This window comes from Nerophis lumbriciformis, linkage group LG12 (assembly GCF_033978685.3).
Source record: "Nerophis lumbriciformis linkage group LG12, RoL_Nlum_v2.1, whole genome shotgun sequence".
NCBI classification, from domain to species: Eukaryota; Metazoa; Chordata; class Actinopteri; order Syngnathiformes; family Syngnathidae; genus Nerophis; species Nerophis lumbriciformis.
In genome coordinates, this window is record NC_084559.2 from 33539089 (window position 1) to 33555094 (window position 16006).

General features: G+C 39.5%; 2 protein-coding genes across 5 annotated transcripts in view; one reads left to right on the forward strand and one right to left on the reverse strand.

Annotated features, from left to right (window-relative positions):
• aifm3 (AIF family member 3) overlaps positions 1 to 2844 on the forward strand; it is a 58953-nt gene extending 56109 nt beyond the window's left edge. For both annotated transcript variants that reach the window (XM_061986422.1, XM_061986423.1), the window contains exon 20: positions 426 to 2844. In XM_061986422.1, the coding sequence (XP_061842406.1) occupies positions 426 to 468 (43 nt within the window). In that variant the 3' untranslated portion in view covers positions 469 to 2844. The remainder of the gene's footprint in view (positions 1 to 425) is intronic.
• Positions 2845 to 3921: 1077 nt separating this feature from the next.
• LOC133623273 (uncharacterized) overlaps positions 3922 to 16006 on the reverse strand; it is a 31167-nt gene continuing 19082 nt past the window's right edge. For 2 of the 3 annotated variants that reach the window (XM_061986424.2, XM_061986425.1), the window contains 7 exons: positions 15157 to 15317; positions 14974 to 15072; positions 10336 to 10481; positions 10077 to 10248; positions 5854 to 5966; positions 5645 to 5732; positions 3922 to 4216 (listed from right to left, as the gene is read on the reverse strand). In XM_061986424.2, coding sequence (XP_061842408.1) covers positions 4163 to 4216; positions 5645 to 5732; positions 5854 to 5966; positions 10077 to 10248; positions 10336 to 10481; positions 14974 to 15072; positions 15157 to 15317 — 833 coding nt within the window. In that variant the 3' untranslated portion in view covers positions 3922 to 4162. Of the gene's footprint in view, positions 4217 to 5644; positions 5759 to 5853; positions 5967 to 10076; positions 10249 to 10335; positions 10482 to 14973; positions 15073 to 15156; positions 15318 to 16006 lie in introns of all 3 variants that reach the window. The other variant, XR_009817868.1, reaches the window with a different exon arrangement.

The window sequence follows — 16006 nt, forward strand, 5'->3', positions numbered from 1 at the left end:
CGGTCCTAAATTAAGCATGTTCAAACATGAACATGGCTAAATGAACTAAGAATATCAATACTACAGTAGTATTGGCCATTAGAGAAGACCAAACCAGTCAAAGCGCGCTGTTCAGTATAGTGGTCACTGATTGGCTCAGCTTGAGGCAGCATTACTATATTGAATGGAAAGTGTGTAAAGATGACCTAAATGTGTTACTTAATGTCAAGAGGGCTCTCATAATGTTGAAAAAAACATATCTAGAAGGTCCTAAAAAGTTTTTTTACTCGATTTAAAAGTAGGGATTTCGACTCAGAATTTTGTTAATCCATGTGCGGAACCAATTCACAAAAATTGGTGGGCCTTCTTGGCAAGTGGGAACAATTAAAATAGTTGTTCATAGTAATGTCTCACAACCTGGGTAATAATGTGTGTCTCTCTTGCAGGACTGGTGACATTTCCTGGTTGATTGACAAGGGCTCCCAATGACTTCACATGTGCAGAGACCAGACGTGCACTCGACGTTTGGACACTAAATGGTGCTGACACACAGGGCAGCTATCCCGGTCCGTGGACTTTGACTGTTCAAGACACTAAAACATGTCGCTGACTGACTCTCTGACGTGAGAGAGCTTAGTCAGCAGGATGTTTTTGACCCAGGTTGTCATGTTTCAAGACAATAGAGGATTCAGCTTCAAGATCCCATTTACATGTTGCCACGGATGGGCCTTGATTCTTTTTTATTAATAATACTGTATATAGCTTTAATCCTGAATGCACTGTAACTTAATAGAAACATATTATTTGAGAAGATCCTTTTTTATATAGTGGAATGATGGCGTTCTTGTATGGGGGTTAATTTGTCTCTTTATTACCAAAGCTTTTTTTGACAATGAATTTATGTCACCGAATTTTTTGCGTTTGTGTGAACTTCATTTTTTTGTGCATCTAATTATGCTGACAATTTCATTGAATAAAAATGTGTGAGCAAAATGTGTATTTAAAAATTCAGTGTGTTAAAATACAGCATTTAAAAATTCAGTCTATATAAATTTAAAATTTAGTGCAAAAAGATTCAGTACAGGAATATTTGTTGCTTCAAAATTCAAGACTCACTTCCGGTAAATTAAGACTGAAGCAATCGATGTCGTATCAGAACCAGCCAATGAGGTGCCCAGGTAGTTGTTCACATAGTGTGTAGAGCTGCATAAACTTCTTTGCCTTCGCAAGACCCGTGTCACATGACTGCAAATTTGACACCTCATTGGCTGGTTCTAATACACGACCGATTGCTTCAATTTTTATTTATTGGAAGTGGGTCATGAATTTTGAATATTTCTGCACTGAAATTTTATAAACACTGTATTTCTACAAAATTTATTTTTAAACACTCACATTTTTTATTCAATTGAATACTCAATGCAATATTTGAAGAGAAGGATGTAAAAAAAAAAATCAGTTCACAAAATTCGATGCATAAAATTCAGTTACATACAGTTCATTCAGTGTCAAAAAAAGCGTTGGTAATAAAGACACAAATTAACCTCCATATTTTTGTATAAAGGCCTTATATTTGCATGACACATCTTTGTTTTTGCCTAGAAATGCTCACAAGACACTTTATTAAGTACACATGCGTCCAATAAAAGATGGCAAAAATAGCAGTGAATCTCTATGCAGGTGTACCTAATGTTGTGGCTTATGAGTGTATGTCAAACACACACACACATGCAGCTTTAAAGTGTACTAAATAACCTTTAAACATTTAAATATACCTCTTTTTATTGGCCGTCTTGCTAGTAGTTTGCACAAATCAAGTTTGATTCCTTTGATTCCATATTAATGCTTGCCTTCAACATCAACACAAAATGATGACATAATTAATGATGCCAATTGCTGATAGCTGTCTCCTCCATGGGGATGTTTTTGTTACTAACTCAGGGAACTGAGGTTCGTAGCCTGCATGGTTACCCTGTACTTCTCAAAAAGAAAGGAATGTCTTGCTTTAATATATATTTTTATCAAATTACTACTTCTTGGGTTCTGTCTGTATAAACTAGAGGCATTGGTGATGAACGATACTCAAGTGTTCTTTCTACAAAGCCGGAGGGCTTTTTTAACTACAACTTTGAAATAAAATTATTCTGCTTCACCAAACACTTCATTATTCTGTACTAATGATCACTGATAAGCAAAACACAGGAAAGAAAAGGTTGGTAGAAAATATTTAATGAATTTCACAGACGTAACAAAGTTCATGTTTGACATTTTTCATTTTGAGGCAGTAAAATATTCCTATACATATGAGTTTCATAAAATAAAAATATTGTTACAAATATTTTCATAACTCAGCCCAACCCAACTAAGACCACACACAATACAAATGATTATTATATATTATTTAATGTAAAAAAATATTGTTTAATGTATCATTTTTTTAAAACCAGTGTTATCTGTGCCACTCAAATATTTGTACCTCTTTTATTTATTTTTAGATTTTTTTCCTAGTTTCCAAACACTGAAATAGCCACAGCTTTTGACTCGCATCTCATGTTCCAGTTAAAAAAATGGTGTCCGTTTGGAGCAAAAGTTTATTTTTCCAGTAATAAATACCTTACCATAGAATAAGCTCATAAGATAAAACAATATTGCTGATTTTCACAACAAAACTGCATCGTTAACTACGGGGCTGTTTCACTACTACATGATAAAAACTAACCACTGGGGACAAAATAAGATACATCCGCACAATGTAATGAGACCCAGCACATGAATCCACAGTCAATTAAATTGAGAAATATATATATATATACACACACACACACGCACACGCACACACACACACACACACACACACACACACACACACACACACACACATATATATATATATATTTATATACATATATATATATATATATATATGTGTGTGTGTATATACAGTATATATATGTATGTATGAACATACATATACATATACATATATATGCTGCTTCATACCAAGTGCAGGACTAATAGACTAAAAAAACTCCTTTGTCCCACACGCCATTAGACTGTACAACTCCTCTCTGGGGGGAAGGGAGGTACTAGGATGACAGGGGATGCAAAACAATAACAGTGCAATACTTTTTCATAACATGGTCACTACTGCTTAGTTTCTCTTGTTATATTCTTATTTTACTGTTATATTTTTATTCTCATTGTTGCTTTTTATTTTTATTGTTATTGTAATATTTTTCTATTTTGTTTCCATTTATTCCCCCATTATTTACTTTTTACTTTTAAATTCGATCTCAATTCTGTACACTGCTGCTAGAATTTTATTTTCCTGAGCGAACTCTCCTGAAGGAATCAATAAAGTACTATCTTTCTATCTATCTACATATATATATATATATATATATATATATATATATATATATACACACACACACACACACACAGTACAGGCCAAAAGTCTGGACACACCTTCTCATTTCAATGCGTTTTCTTTATTTTCATGACTATTTACCTTGTATATATATATATTTAAAATGATGTGTATTATTCCAGTTGTATATAACTGCAATGCAGCCTACTGAGAGATGTTTGTAATATTCTTTCCCAGTCCCACAATTTAATTAGATAACCAAAATACAGCCCTCAGCAGGATGCAGTGCAATTTCAAGCTATAATCATTATCTTTGTAAAGGCATAATTTTTGTTGTAGGTTTAATTTTGGATCTCATTAAATTAAGCACGTGTACCTAATGCTGTGGCAAGGCAGTGTAAAAGGACAGAAGTGTTACTGGTATGACAATAAAAAACTAGAATGCCCAGTTACTATTGCAGCTTTGCCCATTAAAATATCACATTCTTGTGTCTCCAAAGACACAGAGAATCAGTGCAATGACGTTTGAGGGGATGCTATAACAAAGACATCATCGAAAAATGTGAAAATTTAGTAAAGCGGCCTACAAAATATTTTAACAACAAATTCACATTATAAAATCCATAATCAGTCTCTTGAGAATATTGAAAATCAAAGGCACTTTCTAATTAGTAAAACTGGTAATAGTGCCTTTGGCCGCAATATTTGGTAGATGATTGTCAGTATAAGTATAAACTTCCCAGTGTTTCACCAAACACTACACAGCCACTTTTTCCAGCGTTGTTAACATACATGCGTGACGCTTACCCGGGGTCAAAGGTCATATTCTGCAGCACATTGCTGGAGGTACCACTCATACAATTTACCCTGTGGAAAAAATGAATTATGAGAGGTACATTCACAAGAATTACACTTTGAGATAAATATGTACAGTGGTACCTAGTTTAAAAAAAAAAAAAAATCATTCCGTTTCAAAAGGGTCAGACGAAAACCGAATCGTAGGAAAACAATCAATTGTTCCCATAAGAAATCATGTGAATCCACTTATCCATTTCCTACACCCACAAATATTAAAACACATTTTATGAAAAACAAAGATGTATACGCAGGAAACAATGCAAAATGACAAATGACTAATGAAATGGCTAAATAAATATGTTCTTTTATTGAAGACTCTTGATTTCAAATATGTTTCTCACCTTCTTTATCAAAGTGCTGACACTTGCAACTGTCTTTAGCCCCATTATGGGTTATTTTGAAGTCATACTAAGTACTCAAAAACCAAACTGACTGCACATGATTCTTTGTTTTGGCATTCGATTCCGCGAATGATACGTGGGTAAGCAAACTACTTTCTTACTTGCGATGTTTGGCCATACAATAGCCCAGGCAGTATACAAAAACCGGGGCAACCTTATGGTGAAAATTTACATCAAAAACCAAATAATTATAAAAGGTGGGGCGTACAAAAACCGAGGTAATACTTTGCAGCATGTAGAAGCAATTAAGTTTTTAAAGACATTTGCCTCAAATATAATTTGGGAAAAAAACAAAAGCATTTTAAAGAAGGACTTAGTTGGGGGGCGGTGGGCATGGTAGCAAACTGAGTCCCTCACAAGTTGTTTTTTAACTGAACGCTCAAGCTACCAGTTGAATAGCCCAACTGACGAAAAGTAGAGGACCTAAAATGGAACCTTGAAGAACACCACTAGTATAACTAAAGAAAATACACAAATGACTACTGACTGCATCTTAAGTAAAAAAAAGCTACAGCAACACCTTAGTTACATATATCACATAACAAAAAAGTGCCCCCAAAAAGGACTTAGAGGGGTGCTTTGAGGAATGCCTCAGTTAAGTAAATGACAAGTTTGGACCCCAGTGTTTTATGTTTGCTAGGCAATGTTAAATGTTAATGCAAGGATCTGCCAAAGTGTTACAATGGTCCAAGTTCCTCTACACAACAGGAGCACTCTAATATTTTTAGGAATTTGCTGTAAAAATGTTTGTTTCACAAGTTTTGTACTGAACCTGGGAGCCGTTATGGTGCCCTGCCCTAGACTTTCTACCGTGTCCCGGTTTTGACGCCACACATCCTGCATGCACTATTCCTTGTACAATCCTGCATGCCAGAGCAGGACTACATTTGAACCCACAGACTACGGCCAGTTAAGTAGTTTTGGATGATGTAAGTGTCGTAAATATTACAACAACAAAAAAATCATATTTCTGTGGTTATCGAAGATGCTATGTTACGAAGCGGACATATACAGAATGTTAATGAGTCTGTCTAACCTTTTTGGCTTTGACGATATCCTGGATATAATCACTGTACTCTGTCATCACTCTCTTCTCCTTCTTTGTTAGAGTCTTGTTTCCTTGACTAGAAGTGGAACATCATGGCATTCACTTAGAATTAAGCATTGTACGTATAATCAAACCATTGTCCTTCAGTTTCTGATTACTAGATGAATGGTATTTATAAAATAGTTTGTGTTACTTACCCAGAGAAGTATTTAGAGAGGAAAAGTAGGAGGTAACAAAAGGCTCCAAAAAGGATCACAAAGACAACTTGCCCATCTTCTGGAATCCACTCCCATAAGTACATCACAATTCCCTATTAAGTGGATAAAGAAGAAAAAGGTGTTCCTAATGCAACTATACGCGCACATACTGTAAGTCACAACATGGAATACATCAGCACGAGCCAATAATTAAAATGTGAGAGACATTCTTCATTAAAAAAACAAAAAAAAACAATGCTCAGGTTTGACGCAAAAATAAATAAAAGGCCTGATCGAAGATCCAAATAACACATGCTTAATAGCGTGTGCAAACTATAAAATTGCGCGTACTCTTAGTGGGTGTGTTGCAGGTGATCTACTAAAACTGTGTGTACAATTGATAAGTGCAAAAGTGGTGCAGACTTCGCTATCTAAATGAGATGTTTGTGTGTATGGCGGCTGTCACCATGGAGACACTCATTTCCATTCACATTTATGGCGTCATATGGTCCAACCTGAAGCTTTTTCGTTGTGTTGTTGAACATTCAGCACATAACTATAATGTACCAGCGATTCTAGACAACAGAACCTATTTTTCAGTAAGCTGAAAGTGCTCTCTGGGTGTTGTAATGGTGCATCTGGAATGATGCAGACTTTATATTACATCTATTACATATTGCCAGGGTTTTTGTTAAATATAGGGTATGTAATATATTTCCTTTGTGAAAAAACAAACACCATTTAAAAAAAATTAGACAGCAGACACCAAAACGAATCAACTTTGTTTTAATCAGCCCTTTAAAAGGGAATTGCACTTTAAAAATGTTTTGCCTATCTCTCACAGTCTTTATGTAAAAGAATAAGACATATTTGTACTATTTGTTTTATGCATTCTAAATTGTAAATGTGATAAAGCCCTAAAAAACATCCAAACACCTATATTAAAGTTTTATATACATGCTGTAAGTATATATGCAATGTAGTAACGGGCACATTTATAATAACATTTAATATTTACATATTTTGATCATTTTAAGAATACCAGGCGCATTAATTTAAAAAACACATCACGTTTGCTTTTTTTCCCCAACATCACTGATTACCACTCAATGCAGACTTTATGAGAGCCAACAAACATAATAAACATCACTTACTGTACGATGTCTGCTGTCATTAGGATGTCGATTGATAGAATCTTGTTATATTCCGGTTTAAGAATGACTCATAATTCCGCAAAAAAAGGGGGGTGAAACAAGCTTCTTTCCTTGTTGTTCTTGCCATTGCCTGGTCTAAATTGGCTGTCAAAGTGTACCAACTTGTCGGAATACGTCCTCATCCTTCTACTATCCAGGTGAGAGGAATGATTTATGTTCTAGAATAATCTTTCACGAGCAAGGAAGCAGCTTACCACTCGGAGCCGTTATGGTTTGTCTGCGTTAGCGATAATATTAACATCATCGCTAGTTGGTTAATATTTAAGACACAAAATGTAAAGGGAGTATTGTTGGCGGTTTCTGGATGGTTATTTATTGGGTTCTATGGGCGGAGTGGAGGCCCTCCCATTGGCTCTGCTGTAAGTGGACTTTTATTTACGTTTACTTACACTGAACAAAAAAGTAGACGCAACACTTTTGTTTTTGCTTCCATTTTTCATGACTTGAACTCAAAGATCTAAAATTTTAACTATATACACAAAATACCTATTCCTCTCAAATATTGTTCACAAATCTGTTTTAGTGAGCATTTCTTCTTTGCCAAGATACTCCATCCTACCTCACTGGTATGGCATAAAAAGATGCTGATTAAACAGCATGTTTATTGCACAGGCATGCCTTAGGCTGCCCACAATAAAAGGCCACTGTGTTTTATCACACAGCACAATGCCACAGATGTTGCAAGTTTTGAGGGAGTGTTCAGTTGGCTGACTGCAGTAATGTCCACCAGAGCTGTTGACCGTGAATTGAATGTTCATTTCTCTACCATAAACCGTCTCCAAAAGTGTTTCAGACAATTTGGCAGTTCATCCAACCGGCCTCACAACTGCAGACCAAGTGTAACCACACCAGCCCAGGAGCTCCACATCCAGCATGTGCACCTCCATAATTGTCTGAGACCAGCCACGCGGACAGCTGCTACAACGATTGGTTTGCATAACCAAATAATTTCTGCACAAACTGTGAGGAACCGTCTCAGGGAAGCTCATCTGCATGCTCGTCGTCCCCATCGGGGTCTCGACCTATCTGTTTGACATCTTAACCGACTTGAGTAGGCAAATGCTTATGACGTCTGGCGCGTTGGAGAGGTGTTCTCTTCACAGATGAATCCCAGCTTTCACTGTTCAGAGCAAATGACAGAACGCGTGTGTGGCGTCGAGTGGGAGAGCGGTTGTCTGATGTCAATGTTGTGATTCGAGTGGCCCATGGTGGGGGTAGGGTTACGGTATGGTCAGGCGTATGTCATGGACAACGAACGCAAGTGCATTTTATTTATGGCATTTTGAATACACAGAGATACTGTGACAAAATCCTCAGGCCCATTGTTGTGCCATTCACCCAAATCATCACCTCATGTTGCAGCATGACAATGCACGTCCCCATGTTGCAATGATCTGTACACAATTCCTGGAAGCTGAAAACATCCCAGTTCTAGCATGGTCAGCATACTCACCGGACATGTCACCCATTGAGCATATTTGGGATACTGTGGATCGGCGTATACGACAGTGTGTTCCAGTTCCTGCAAATATCCAACAACTTCGCACAGCCATTGAAGAGTGAACCAACATTCCACAGGCCACAATCAACAACTATATGCAAAGGAGATGTGTTGCACTGCGTGACGCAAAAAGTGGTTACACCAGATATTGACTGCTTTTCTGACCCCCAAGAAAGCAAAACGGCACATTTCAGAGGGGCCTTTTATTGTGGGCAGCCTAAGGCACACCTGTGCAATAACCATGCTGTTTAATCAGCATATTGATATGCCACACCTGTGAGGTGGGATGGATTATCTTGACAAAGAAAAAATACTCACTAACACAAATTTAGACAGATTTATGAACAATATTTGAGAGGAATAGGTCTTTTGTGTATGTAGTAAAAGTTCAACTCATGAAAAATGGGAGCAAAAACAAAAGTTTTGCGTTTATATTTTTGTTCAGTATAGTTAGGTTGACGAATGTATTTTTTTAATACATTCTGTCTTCCATGATTGTGAACGATAGACAACATTTAAAAAAAAAGTGCAGTTCGCTTTTAAGTTATCCAGCAGATATGAAATTATACAATTATATTGCTGAATAGATATGTCTAGTATTTTTATTTCTGACAGTCCAAATATGTAGACACCCACAAAGATGTGATTTTCTCTCTATCTCTCGTGTCTAGTATTTTTATTTCTGACCAGTCTAAATATGTAGACACCCACAAAGATGTGATTTTCTCTCTATGTCTCAATCATCTGTCTTCATAGCCTGATCTCCTACTTCTCACAGCCATGTGTGTGTAATTGTGCCAGTTTGCAGAGGTGTACTAAATATAGATGCAAAACAGCAAAAGAACAGTTTTAGTCTTGATAAATCACATTGAGAAGGCTAAATGATAATATTTGCATCGTCTCCTAGTATTGTGGGCGTTCTGATAATAAAGTTAAAGTTAAGTTAAAGTACCAATGATAGTCACACACACACACTAGGTGTGGTGAAATTTGTCCTCTGCATTTGACCCATCCCCTTGTTCACCCCCTGGGAGGTGAGGGGAGCAGTGGGCAGCAGCGATGCCGCGCCCGGGAATCATTTTTGGTGATTTAACCCCCAATTCCAACCCTTGATGCTGAGTGCCAAGCAGGGAGGCAATGGGTCCCATTTTTATAGTCTTTGGTATGACTCGGCCGGGGTTTGAACTCACAACCTACCGATCTCAGGGCGGATACTCTAACGACAAGGCCACTGAGTAGGTAATCAGCATATATTCTGCATATATATGAGGGCAGACACGGTAAATGGATTGCGTTTGCTATTTTGCTCATTTAAGAAACACAACCCTCTGTACACAAGCTTAGTAGATTAGCTTTGCGGCAATTAAGTTTTCACATGTTTTTGTACACGCAAACCTTTAGTAGATTGGGCCCAAAATGTTTAAGACTGCATCATATTGGGAGATACAAATGATTGCAGCTTTATTTAATTATAAGAGACCCTAATGATTATGAGCTAAGAGACTCACTGTACAGACAGAGAGGGTGTGTGCCAGCCCCTCTCCCATCAGATCACTCAGCTGCTCCTTCGGGAAGGTGCTCAGAAGGAAACTGAGAACGAAGAGCAGAGGAAGGACAACTCCCATAGCACCACACACGAACGAGTGCAGTCGAACGCTTTTGTTGTATGAGGCATCAGTCCTGCAGGTTACACAAGAGGGAATAAATACAATATCATACTCTCACATATAACCTGCTTTGTGTTATGTTGTAGTTGAGGCGCCTCACCTGTCCTGTTGTAGTCTGCTGCTGATGGTAAAGCAAATTAGATCACAGTCTTTTTCTAACTGGTCCAAAGTTCTCTGCACAGCCTGGTTGATGGTCTTTTCGATGGTCTGACAAACTCCGTCAATTTGGTTCACACAGCGGCTTGGCTGAGCGAGACAAATAAGTTTCAGTTTCGGTGTGGGTGGCACATGCACTTTAGTGTGGCAGAAGCTGAACTTAGTTCAGGTGGTCTGGACACAAGATGGAACCACAAATAGAGGATGCCGATTGGGTCTTTGCAGCTTTAAATCAGCATGGTATGATTCAGGGCCACTGTCAAAAGTGGATGATCAACGACCTGGTTTACTACCGCCTGTGCTCTCATCTTATTGCATTAAAATGAATGTTCTTCTTCTGGCCATCAGCAGCACACAGGAAATAGATTGCATTCCTAATCAATGGATGTTTGACCTCAAGGACATCTAATGCTTAAATTCCGACCTCTAGCTAGAACAGGATATGGTATTTAATAAAAAACAACAACAGTACTGGAAAAAACATGGTGCACACAGTCCTAAAAATTGAACTAATGTGATTTTCAAGACGGCTGTATTATTGTTTCATTATTTGATTTTATACACACAGATGACCATTACAAGAGCTGTATCAAACATTTTGCATTTTACCCTCAGGGGCATACATAATTGAATAGCAGTTAAAGAGGCTTTTGGCAACTTTTACACAGATGCCTAAAGGCCGCTAACTTTCCGATGTTTTTTCAGCGTTATATTCATATGACGAAACTACATACGTGCGTAACACATGCACGCACATTAGCTTTGGGTGTTGTTAGCTAAGAGTAGCAATTTGGACGATAAGCATTGGCTTTCATTGAATGTATATTCTATCATAACAACAACATGACTGAAAATTGTTCATTACTTCTCTCAGAATGCTTTTGTATGTGTGCACGGCTTCGATGCGGGGTTGGCTTTGCTGCACTCAGATGTTTGCCATTTGTATTTAGGACTAAAGTTTATAAAAAATAATTGAGCAGAAAAACAAAACAAATATGAATCAAAAAAGTTTGTTATACACGTTTAACTCCTTGGGAACTTTTTCGTCCTGGCAGGACTTAACCGGACAAAAAAATGTTCCCAGTGTATCGTTGATATTTTAAAGAATTGTAAATAAATATTAAAATTGTGCATGAAAAACCTTATTAAGAAAAAATAAAATCCTAAACAGACTAACACAACTAAACTTATGGCCAAAAATAGAGCAAAAATGTACCTAAAAGAACAAAACATTTCCCTAAGGGTTAAAAATATATTCATGCTTAATTTTGATTGAATCACAGTATTATTGAATAACATCTTCCGTGTAGTGGTTGTTGTGACCGTTCCTAATATTTTGGTTTCACATTTCGCCACACTAAGCTTGAAATATTGCGGCTTCACCAAATCGCATATTTTTATCTTTTTTTAAGGATATCCTACAACCTTTTTGCCCTAAATTCAGCATTTTCAAGCAAAAACTGGCAAAAAAGTGGCTAAATGGACTATAAATATCAATATTAAAGTAGTATGGGCCACTTGATGAGACCAAACCAGATCAAGCCTCAGGCAGCATTACAATATTGGATTAAAAGAGAGTAAGGGTGACTAAAGGGTGTAATTCAGGACTATTCAACTGGGGGCCCATGGGCCAAATCCTGCCCAGGAATGATACCATACCGGCCCCCGAGTTCAATTCAAAACTTGGGAACAAACATTTTTGCAGCAAATTTCTAAAAACACTAGAGTGCTCCTGTTGTATAGAAGAACTTTGACCACTAAACACGTTGTCGACTGGTTGGGAAAACTCCCATGCACCCTCACGGATCCTGCAGAGAGTAGTTCCACGACCAAAACAAAAACCACACTGCTCCTCCTGAATCTGAGGTTCGACTATCCGACATATCCTCCTCTCCAGTACACCTGAATAGACCTTACCAGGAAGTCTGAGGAGTGTGATCTCACGATAATTGGACCACACAACTCCGGTTCCCCTTTAAATAGAGGAACCATTACCTCATTCTGTCAATCCAGAGGCAGCGCCCCCACGATGTCCACACAATGCTGCAGAATCTTGTCAATCACGACAGCCCCACAGCATCCAGAGCCTTAAGGAACTCCGGGCGGATCTCATCCACCGAAGAGCTTCTTAACTATCTCGGCAACCTCAGCTCCAGAAATAGGAAATAGGCCCACCGCGGACTCCCCAGGCACTGCTTCCTCATTGGAAGATGTGCAAGTGGATTGAGGAGGTCTTCGAAGTATTCCTTCCATCGATCCACAACATCCACAGTCGACGTCAGCAGCAAATCGTCTACACCATACCCGGTGTTGACAGTGCACTGCTTCCCCCTCCTGAGGCGGCGGATGGGGGTCCAGAATCGCTTCGAAACCATTCGGAAGTCGTTCTCCATGGCTTCTCCGAACTCCTCCCATGTCAGAGTTTTCGCCTCCGCGACCGCTGAAGCCGAACACCGCTTGGCCTGTCGGTACCTATCCGCTGCCTCCGGAGTCCCATGAGCAAAAAGGACCAGATAGGACTCCTTTGGCTTAATAGCATTCTTCACTATTTCTGTCCACCAGCGGGTTCTGGGATTACCGCCATGGCAGGCACCTACCACCTTGCAGCCACAGCTCCGATCAGCTGTCTCGACAATAGAGACACAGAACATGGTCCACTCGGACTCAAAATCCAGCGCCCCCTTCATAACATGTTCAAAGTTCTCCCGGAGGTGGGAATTGAAACTCTCTCTGACTGGAGACTCTGCCATACGTTCCCAGCAGACACTCACTATATGTTTGGGCCTGCCAGGTCTGTCCGGCATCTTCCCACACCATCGAAGCCGACTCACCATCAGGTGGTGATTGGTTGAAAGCTCGACCCCTCTCTTTACCCGAGTGACCACAAATCTGATGGCATCATCGAACTGCGGTCTAGGGTGTCCTGGTGCCAAGTGCAAATATGGACATACTTATGTTTGAACATGGTGTTTGTTACGGACAATCAAGACGAGCACGGAAGTTCAATAACAAAACACTACTCTGGTTCAGATCAGGGCGGCCGTTTCCCCCAATCATGCCTCTCCAGGTCTCCCTGTCGCTGCCAACGTGAGCGTTGAAGTCCCCCAGTAGAACAAGGGAATCACCAGAGGGAGCACTCTCCAGTACTCCCTCTAAGGACTCCCAAAAGGGCGGGTACTCTGAACTGCTGTTTGGTGCGTAAGCACAAACAACGGTAAGGACCTGTCCCCGCACCCGGAGGCGGAGAGAAGCTACCCTTTCGTCCACTGGGTTAAACTCAAACGTGCAGGCTCTGAGCCACAGGGCAACAAGCATTTCCACCCCTGCCCATCGACTCACACTGCTGGCAACGCCAGAGTGGAAGACAGTCCAGCCCCTATCGAGAGGACTGGTTCCAGAGCCCTTGCTGTGCGCCGAAGTGAGACCGACTAGATCCAGCCGGAACTTCTCTACCTCGCTCACCAGCTCAGGCTCCTTCCCCCCTAACGAGGTGACGTTCGACGTCCCAAGAGCTAGCTCCTGTAGCCGAGGATCGGACCACCAAGGGCCCTGCCTTCGACTGCCGCTCAGCTCACAATGCACCCGACTTCTATGCCCTCTCCTATGGGTGGTGAGCCCATTGGAGGGAGGACCCATGTTGCCTCTTCGGACTGTGCCCAGCCGGGCCTCATGGCAGCAGGCCAGGCCACCTGGCGCTCGCCATCGAGTCCCACCTCCAGGCCTGGCGCCAGAGCGGGGCCCCAGTGACCCGCATCCGGGTGAGGCAAACCTTGGTCCTCGATTTTTTTGTATTCATAGAAGTCTTTGAGCTGCTCTTTGTCTGGTACCTCACCTAGGACCTGTTTGTCATGGAAGACCCTCCCAGGGGCATAGAATCCCCAGACAACATAGGATCAGTGGGACACGCAAACTCCTCCACTACGGTAAGGTAGCACTCAGGGAGGAGTATTTATTTAGAAGGTTGCAAACAGTTTTTTTTTGTTGCTAGAGCTATGAAAATACTTTATTTATAATTGATGATTCCTACTTTGCTTCAAATTCATTTATCGCAGTCATGTGTGTAACCAATTAACAGCGATAAAGGAGCGATTACTGTACATTAAAAAAAGACCAAATATTAGAAAAAGCGCCCAGTGTGATACAGTGCAATTGTACACAATTGCAAGTTACATTTTATTAAATTAAGCCTTTAAATGAGCAACATATTTGTCAAAGTAACATTTACGATAGAGTTCTTGTATTTCAGGATTGTCCAATATTTTTTTTTTTTTACCAAGGGCCACATACTGAAAAATAAAAGAATGTGTGGGGCCATTTCAATAAATTTTGTAGATTTTATCTAAAATTAATCTACATTATTTATGTACGCTTCTGTGTTATACAGTATGTGACTAAGCAAATAGTTGGTAGTGTTATATATAAAATATGACTTTAATGAATTATTATATTTTTCAGAACATGTCGAGGGCCAATAAAAAACAAATACACCCCTGTTGTATTTGATAATTAGATTGTAAAAGTAGTCAAAATGTTGTAGCTGGTTTGGGTACATGCATTGTAAAGAATGTGAGCGAATATTTACCTTCTGCGGGTTAGGGATATATATTGTTGGCATTTCAAAACCACATTTGTTGAGACCTGGGCGGCGGCACAATTCCTGGACAATCTGCATCATCACTCTCTGCACATAAAAATTGTTTTGGGATCGATTAGTTGACTTTTTTTTTAAATGACCAAAGTTAAAACACGCTATCAGCTTACGCACTTGTCGATCGGTTTCCTTTCCAGCTTCGTCAGCTTTGCTGAGGTAGAACAACAGCTTGTCCCCACACTTCTCACTCAGCTTCTCCACAATGTTCAGCGTGCGCTTGCACAGCGCCTGACCCATTGGGTCAAAGAACACAAATATCAGGTCTGACTGCTCTCCTGCACAACAAAGAAACAGTGTAACCTTACAAAATATATACAGTATATAGTAGGGGTGTGGGAAAAAATCGATTTGAATTAACCATTTTTCAAAAACCTATTTATTTATTTTTATTTTATTTTTTTAATCAATCCAACAAAATAATAGAGAGCAATACCATCCATCCATTTTCTACCGCTTATTCCCTTTGGGGTCGCGGGGGGCGCTGGAGCCTATCTCAGCTACAATCGGGCGGAAGGCGGGGTACATAACATCCATCCATTTTCTACCGCTTATTCCCTTTGGGGTCGCGGGGGGAGCTGGAGCCTATCTCAGCTACAATCGGGCGGAAGGCGGGGTACATAACAATGCAATCCAATTCCAAAACCAAAACCGACCCAGCAACGCTCAGAAAAGCAATAAACAGAGCAATTGCGAGGAAACACAAACACGACACAGAACAATCCAAAAGTAGTGAAACAAAAATGAATATTATCAACAACAGTATCAATATTAGTAACAATTTCAACATAGCAGTGATTAAAAATCCCTCATTGACATTATCATTAGACATTTATAAAAAAAAAAAAAAAAAAAAAAAAAAAAAAAAGAACAATAGTGTCACAGTGGCTGTGACACTATTGTTCATTCATCGCATCTCATAAACTTGACAACACATTGTGTCTAATATTTTCACAAAGATAAAATA